Source organism: Rhodamnia argentea, chromosome 1 (assembly GCF_020921035.1).
Source record: "Rhodamnia argentea isolate NSW1041297 chromosome 1, ASM2092103v1, whole genome shotgun sequence".
NCBI classification, from domain to species: domain Eukaryota; kingdom Viridiplantae; phylum Streptophyta; class Magnoliopsida; order Myrtales; family Myrtaceae; genus Rhodamnia; species Rhodamnia argentea.
Genome location: NC_063150.1, coordinates 34,963,389 through 34,971,663, shown reverse-complemented (window position 1 = coordinate 34,971,663; position 8,275 = coordinate 34,963,389). Strand labels below are relative to the sequence as shown.

Sequence of the window (8,275 nt, the reverse complement as noted above, 5' to 3'; positions counted from 1 at the left end):
TGTTAACATTGTGTTTTCAGGAAATAGAAAAAGGTTCGTTTCAAAACAGGGATTCACTCAACAAAGGACACTTTGGATTACATTCGTTCTTATCTTTGGGGGCGTACGAAAGCTCCTTCGAAAGGCATTGGTTAAAGGTATCTACTCTTGTGCATTGATGATTTTTCAAGGGAGGTTTGTGTTTATTTTCTAAAGTAGAAGACTGATGCTTTTGTTACATTTAAGCAATGGAAAAAATTGATTTAGAAACATACTAGTAAGAAGATCAAGAGGCTGACAACATGTTTATCTATTGAAAAAATCTATATATGGCTTGAGGCAATCACCTAGACAATGGTATAAAAGGTTTGATTTGTTTATGGGACAACCTGGCTATTGTAGGAGCAAATTTGATAGTCATGCATATATGTGCAAACTTCGAAATGGCACTTTCATTTGTCTATAATTAAATGTTGATGACATGTTGATTGCGGCAAAAGATAAATATGATATACATAATTTAAAGGCACGATTGAGCGCCGAATTTAAAATGAAGGATTTAGGTGCAGCTGAGTTTTGCTCTGGTAGGAGGAGAAGATTGTTTGTTGCTTATATTTATTTGAGGAATTCAAGCCAAAGTGGATATTTGTTAAGTATATCTTAAATTCTCTATGGGTTTGGGCCAAGGTTTGGGCCTAAAAGAGTATAAATGTTTTTTTTTTCAATTTATTAGGTTAAGAAGTAGAGACAAAAAGAATCTTTAGTTTTTCAAATCACCTTTTATAATCCTTGAATTTTCATAATTGATTTTGCGACTCCCCTCTCCATGATTTTGGCCGCAAAGGATTTCCACCTAAATATGTGTGTTTTCTGATTTGATTTCGCTATAATTTTCATATTAGTTGTGGTAGTAACAATTCAATCCATCCGGCCAAAACAAATTGCTTAAGTCAACATTTTTTATGATTTTTCCTTTTTTAACTTTTTGGCCTTTATTTTTTTCCTTTCCCTTTTCTTTTTGCCAGTGGCCGACAAGGTGCCCCTCACTAGATCCGGCAAGGGTTGCTAAGGCAGCCTCGCCAGGCCTCACTAAATCTAGCTAGATGGACCTCGCCGGTGCTCGCCCTCACCCGGGCGCAGCCTTGAAAGACGACCCTTTCTCTGGCAAGGCCATCCCTCGCCGACCACGGCTTGTGGCCCGCAATAAGGGAAAGAAAAATAAAGGAAAGAAATTGAGGACTTTTATTGTACTTTTCTCTAGGATAGTGTGTTATCAAGAATCGACATTCCATGATTACAAGACTCATCACTTGTCGCTTTTGGATACTAAATCGACCGAATTGAAAGAAGGAGTTGCTTTCATTGGAATGAAAGAACTACGAGCTTGTCGTAGCTTTTAAGGTTGAGCTTGAGCGGTAGGTAGGGTTTGTATTGCATCAACCCCACCATACGTTTTATTCATTTCTTTAGTACTTTGAAGTTCCACTATGTGCTTGCTTTATTAATACCTAGCACTAGGGGTGCAAATTACGTTATTCTACAAACTATAGTGCAGCTTGTGGAAGATAATGTAGATTGAATCATGGAGGAACAATGCTGCACACCAAAAACGTCGGCAGGTGTAAGTGCCTCTTAAAGGCTAATGGATGGACGAAACGTATTTTCATTATTCGCGAAAATATTTAGATATAAATTGCTGTAGATAATGAAAATATTTTTTATTGACTAATAATTTCAAGCGATACAAACGGTCATTTTTAGAAAAGTATTTTTCAAATAATTTGTTTTTCTCAAAACAAACAGAACCTTAATAAGTGTTTACGTTGCAAGAAGTTGTTGCCTCTATCATAAAAACCATTCTCCCCGGAAACTTTTAGACCCTGACTAAACGGGTCAACAGTAATTTATAGCGTCTCTCTTTGCGTAAACTCGTAAGTTTGGTCTCTTGACTCATATTGAGAAGAATATTAGCACGAATCACTCACATAATATTCATACATTACATCGACAGAAGATCACATCCCTAGTACATAACATCAAACCAAAGCACTTTCGCTTATCCCACTGTTCATGCTTGCTCGGAACAACATAATACTTTACAAGATAGTCTCCTTTTTATTGGGATTCCACACACATATTTATATAATTCTTGAAGGAAAAATACAAATTGAGGAGACGAAGGCGAGCAAGCATATGCAGGTAGCATCTCTCAAATGGAAGCAAGTTTAGCATTTGGGCATGCATCGATTGCATCCTTAATGGTCAAGAAGACCTTCCCTCCAATCTTGCTCATCAAATTAGTCAGCCTGAGCTTGTGACTAACTTGCCATTTAGGGTTCACAATGGCCATCTGTGACAAGATGCAAAAGAAGTTTAGAGTACTTGAAGTACAGAATGTACCTCTTACTACGATACCATGTGAGATTTTATGAGACTACCGCCAACTGTTCTAAAAGCTTATACTGTTAAATGAATACGTGATTTAAGGCTTAAGTACACTACAAGTGCCAAAACTTATGTATGGCGCTCACTTTAATGTCAAAACTTTCAAAGCTATCACTTAAGTGCCAAATTTTTTGAAAAACAATCACTTTAGTGTCAAAACTTTCAAAACAATCACTTAAGTAATCAAATTTTTTGAAAACCGCTCACTTCGGCGAGCCACGTCAGCTCAAATATTAATAAAAAAATAGGTCATGTCAGATTTCTAGCGAGTTACGTCAGCTCGAATAGGAGCTAGCACTGAAGTGAGGGTTTTTCAAAAAAGTAGGCACTTAAGTGTTCGTTTTAAAAGTTTTGGCACTAAAGTGAGCGCCGTACATAAGTTTTGACACTTGTAGTATACTTTAGCCCGTGATTAAATATTCAAACTATTCAACAAAAAAAAAAAAAAAGAGGAATTGTATACACAACTTCGTTTTAATTACCTCAACTCCTAGCGAAACCAGATTCTTGTGCAGTTCCTCCAGAGAAGCAATCCCAGATGTGTCAATGCTCATCAAATCTGACATAACAGAGAGAAAGGTATTTTGTTAAGTGCCAAGTTGATAGCACGTCTACACATGAACATGTATGTTTACCAAGTACTTACTAGACAAATCGAGGATGATTAGTTGAGTGGTTTGGAAGTCATCAATCTTGCGCTCCCCTTCATCTCCTCTACCGATCCATTCCATAATCCTTTGCATCGAGTGAAACGAGGATGCAGATATTAGGTGGTTCTTAGTGACAAGCACAACATAAATCATTTGATCAGAAGTTTTTGTCCTGAATTCAATTTTTGACGTAATGATAAGAACCTATATAAGTACCTTTCCCTGATGAAATTGGCATTGGCGAAACAAAGCAAGGAAGACTTGAAGCGGACGACCATCACACCAGGGATCATAATCGCCATGGGGTATTGGTCTACATTGCAGAACATGTCGGTTCCCGGAAGGCGTCCGAGCGTTTCGATCCCCGGTTGTATCGAAATGAGTATGATCTTCAGAAAAGACACCGTCACCTGTAGTAAGCACTTTGGCCGTCAGAACAAGGTTTGGATGAACAATTCATGAAAGACGAACAATGGGGACGATATCTAGGGAATTCAATTTATGCCGTGACTTTCATATTCATATCAAGCATTGTGGAACAGGAACTTCTTAAGATATGAGGCAATAGGCGACTAAATCAACCGTATAGGATGTTAAGTAATACCGCGACTAGTAGACCAATCTCTACGGACACGAACAGGACGCCCACGAATGCGCCAATGCAAGCAAGGAAGTCCATCTTATCGACTTTCCAGATATGATAAGCTTCGTGGAGATCAATGAGTCCTGGAAGAGCCGCAAGAATGATGGATGCGAGGATCGCAGTAGGAGTATAGTAGAGAAGTCTCGTGAACAGTTGCAATGCCATCAGCACTGTGATGGCCATCACGATATTCGACACCGGAGTCTCACAGCCGGCACTGAAGTTCACCGCAGTGCGCGAGAAAGAACCTAAGAAAAATGCAACACATCCTCAATGGGTCATGAATGTTTGCGAAAATCTTTCTTGAGACTGTTTTGGTTAGTCCTTTCCCTAACATGCTGCTCTGAAAGAGGCTTACCAGTCGCTGTATAGCAAGAAGTGATTGAGCCGATTATGTTGGTGAAGCCCATGGCGACCATTTCCTTGTTTCCATCGAGATGATATCCTTTTATCGCAGCGAAAGAGCGACCAACCGCCATTGCTTCCTAAATTTCATACAACGTAGACTTGGCGTAAGCAAGTATTGAAAATACTCCTCCACTAATCTTGATTTCTGGAGTTAGTCCATTATTGGATACCCACAGTGAGCGCGACGGCACCGATGATAAGGCCTACTCTAGCAACTTCGCCGATGTACGGGCTGGTAAATTGCAATTGCTGAGCCGAGATCGGGTTCAGGCCTCCTTTGATGTGCTTGATGATTTTGACTCCGTGCTCGTCCGCTCTGGTGACAAACACAAGGACCGTCGCCAAAATCACGGAGATCAGAGGCGAAATGGCCGCCAAGAAGAAGAACTTCTTGTTTCTTCTTCCCTGCAAAAAATTGGCTACTACAATGAGAACTTCAAATCGGATACAACGTTTAAAGGTGACGACAGACAAAGGTGACCGAATTCTTATTTCTCTCCACTTACGAGGAATCTGGTAATGAGGATGAAGCTCAAGAATGCACTTCCAAGAAGGAAATTGTAAGGATTCCACTGCAACATAAGAACGAACACAGGATTACTTATTCTATCATCAATTTACTTTCTTGTTCTCTTTCATGTGTTTCCCAAGATTACATATGGATTAGAGTGGAAGTGATTTATGTATTCGGCAAAGACTGATTACAGAGTCATGATGAAATGATCTGCAGACAGATTTCACGACCGAGACAACGTCGGTTCGGTTCGTGAAATGAGTGATTCCAAGAAGTCCTTTCAGTTGCTGGAAACCAATAATGACGGCCGCCCCCGCCATGAAACCAACAAGCGCTGCGTGCGAGAGGAAATCCACCAGAAATCCTAGCCTTCGACATCGAATTGGTTAATAAGGAAAAAAGATATCACCCGACATATTAGCCACTATAGACAAAAGTAACGAGAACCACCTTAGGAGTCCTGAAACAGCTTGAAAGACACCGGCAAAGAATGTTGCAGTGAGAACAAGGTTCCTGTAAAGAGCCGGTTCAGCTCCAGGATTGACTATTCTCGAAACCATTGATGAAATCAGCATCGAAACCACAGCGACGGGTCCTATGGCAAGTTCCTTCGATGTCCCCATCACAGCATATATAAGAGGAGGAACAACACTAGTATCTGACACCGAGAAAACACCGAAAATCAGCGATGCCAGCATGCCGAGACGCACCCTTTTGCTTAGTCACTATGTACTATGCACTGGGACAAAAGCCGAGCTAGGAAAAACTCTCGTATGAAACTAGTTTCGGTTTCATAACTTACATAGGCCATACTGAGGATCAAGCTTGGCTAAAGTAGCATACCCAATGCTCTGCATACAAAAGAAACATGAACGTTCACATCAGTTGACACTTTTCTTAGGAAGAATAAATTTTATGGCATGTTGGGATACATTAACACGAACTGTCAGCAATGAAGGAGAGATTTTCATCGTGGCCTATTTGCAAATTCACCTGCGGGATGCAGAGGCTAGCAAGAGTAAGACCAGACATCAGATCATTCTTGAACTGTGTAAGTTTATAGCTCCTGCACCATTGAAGAACAGGAAACATTGCCTTGAGAAAACAAGCCACACGTTGGGTCACTGGCTTCTTGTTCAGCGAAGACAGCTCGCGCCCACTGGGCAAACCGAACCCTCTAAGATAATCCGCAACCTCACGCCATGTGCTCGGCGGCTCCAGGCCAGTCGTGAGCCACTGGGACCTCTCCGCATGGCCAACAGTCTTCTCGTGGTCGACCGTGTCAGCTTCTTTATTGCCTGAAGAAGCCACTCTTGCTTGCTGCTGCTGTTGGTGATGTTGAAGTGTTTGGGAGAACTTGGAGAGCTGAGTCTCTCCATCTCTTGCGGCCGCAACATCCGCTGCCGCCGCGGGATCCTGTGTCACCGGAATTGACGGAACGAGAACCATCGGAGAGGATGTTAATGATGCTCGGAGAAGTCCTCGACCCGACGGACAAAGGGGTAAGTGATTTTGTAGCACTGATGATCAGAGAGGCCTACATGTTATCAGATTGCAACAAATCTAGGACATGCCAAACTGGTGAAATTTGTAAGTTTAAGCTGAAAATTTCTCTGCTTATTTGCTTGCTCTAGGAGTAGGTGATTTTTTCTCAATGGATGATGGAATTTCATATATATGCTGTGAGAGGTGAGAGTGAATATGGTGGGGGAAAAAAGTAGTGGCCATATATAGATAAAGAAGAATAGGGGGAGAGAGAGTTCGGTAATGGATGGCTCTGCTTCTTGCGTTTGGTTGCCTTTTTAGGAGATCAATTATATAAATTGGATGTCGGTCCTGTGCAGATTCGAGGGAAGAGGATTCAATGTTGATAGTGCTCAGCACACCAAGAAAAGGAGAAAATTATAAATAAAAAAAAACTTATAATAATTTGTATTTGTGACAACTCAATCCATTCAATTAACTTTTGCCAGCCAACGCCGACGTAGCAATTTCTAATGATATTTATATATTTCTCAAATTTTTGTTTATTTTTATTTTATTTTTTCCCTTTTTACGTTTCTTTCTTTTTTATTCTCCTTCTTCCTCCATTCAGCGACCGGATGGAGGAAGAAGGAGAAAGAAAAATAAAAATAATAAAAATTCGAAAAATATTAGAATAGTAAATATTGCCGCGTCGGCACCGGCCGACAAAAGTTAACCGAATGGACTGAATTGGCACAAATGCAAAAATTTTGGGACTAAATTGATAAAAAAAAAATATGTAGAATTGAATAGACATGATTGCAATAGGTTTAGAACTTTTTTTGATAATTTTTCCCCAAGAAAAGATGCTGTCAAATTGATCAAACCACGATGCTTGAAACACATCATGAGGGTGCATGATCATGAGTTCGAGCCCTTTACAAGTTCAATCCTATTGAGATTCTATCGAGAGCCTCGAGTCGCATTAATCTTCCGATTACGCCAGAAGAGGAAAATCGCTCAGACCCGATATTGTCAAATGGCCATGACCTCTATTTTATATGAACAAGCTGTGAACTCACCTCGAGCGACGAGTATGACAAGGCATAGAACCCTTGACTTGTGGCCTCGTGCAACATTAGACTAACCATTTTAGGGCCCGCATGAAAACACTTCAGAAATTTCATTTCTCTGTCAGAAGCTCATTTGACAGAGAAATGCGTTTGATAAAAACCCGATCGAAGTAGAAATTCGTTTGATTAAAAAACTGACTTCCGGTATGATTTTTCACTTCTAATAAGATTTTTGACCAATTTTGAGAAGTAAAAATTTTAACTTCTCGGCTCCCGAGTTACTTCTTGAACCACACTCGCCTCCGCCGACCACCGTTGCTGCGATCGCCGGCCGCCGACCACCGCCCTCCGCCCACCCACCACCCCTGGCCGTTGGCCGCCGACCACCTCCGCTGCCTACCGCGGCCGCCGTGGCCGCCAGCCAACCCCCCCACCGCCGCTCGACCGCCGCCGCCGCCTTCCATCATCGCCGCCTGACCACCGTCACCGCCATTGCCGCCGCCGACCACCGCCACCCACCAACCGCCGACTACCGCCACCTGTTGACCATCGCCATCGAAGATTTTGTTAATAATGTTTCAAAAGTAGAAATTTTCAACCATTACCAAACGAAACGAATTTTTCTTATCAAAAGTCAATCTGGAGGAGAAATAGAAAAATCAACTTCTTCTTTTGAGGAGAAGTAGAAAAATCAACTTCTGATCAAAAGTTGATTTCTCATTGAAAAGTGTTACAATGCGCGCCCTCAGCAATCCCAAACTTTTTAGAATGATATTCAAGATATAAGCATTCTAGAAAAACTCATAGAATCGGAATTTAAATGCATCAGCATTCCGCTCCACACTATAATCGGACTTTTAGCCTAAAGACTAAAGTGTGAAAACACTTAACAAAAAGGGCAAACAGGGGCTTGAAAAAATTTGAACACGGGAGCTCTTTTTCCGAGACCATATTAACTAAACGTTTATGTTGGTAGCATATTTTTTTCGAGGGGTGTTTCGCCAAACTTAAATAAGCAAAAGTAAAATAAACTTCCACTACATTTCGTTGGTCCTCCGTAGAAGAACCTTATTTGGATACGAGCAAAAGAGCATCCTCT

At 41.1% G+C, this 8,275-nt stretch overlaps 1 protein-coding gene across 1 annotated transcript; it reads right to left on the bottom strand.

Annotated features, from left to right (window-relative positions):
- Nucleotides 1–2,053: 2,053 nt before the first annotated feature.
- Nucleotides 2,054–6,319, bottom strand: LOC115738883 (low affinity sulfate transporter 3-like). The gene is made up of 12 exons (XM_030671667.2): nt 5,633–6,319; nt 5,442–5,490; nt 5,090–5,297; nt 4,831–5,008; nt 4,632–4,697; nt 4,300–4,530; nt 4,076–4,202; nt 3,679–3,965; nt 3,291–3,484; nt 3,071–3,159; nt 2,907–2,983; nt 2,054–2,329 (listed from the first exon to the last, which is right to left on the bottom strand). Exons 1-12 carry the CDS (start codon nt 6,086–6,088, stop codon nt 2,189–2,191), a joined length of 2,103 nt encoding a protein of 700 aa, XP_030527527.1. The 5' UTR covers nt 6,089–6,319; the 3' UTR covers nt 2,054–2,188.
- Nucleotides 6,320–8,275: the final 1,956 nt, after the last annotated feature.

What these genes read in the sequence shown, in the direction of transcription:
- LOC115738883 (XM_030671667.2), bottom strand. Translation starts at nt 6,088, where the DNA reads ATGGTTCTCGTTCCGTCAATTCCGGTGACACAGGATCCCGCGGCGGCA. An exon ending in CTAGCCTCTGCATCCCGCAG is followed by an intron (nt 5,491 to 5,632) that starts GTGAATTTGCAA and finishes TTTTGTATGCAG; the next exon opens with AGCATTGGGTATGCTACTTT. An exon ending in AGATTGGTCTACTAGTCGCG is followed by an intron (nt 3,485 to 3,678) that starts GTATTACTTAAC and finishes TGCTTACTACAG; the next exon opens with GTGACGGTGTCTTTTCTGAA.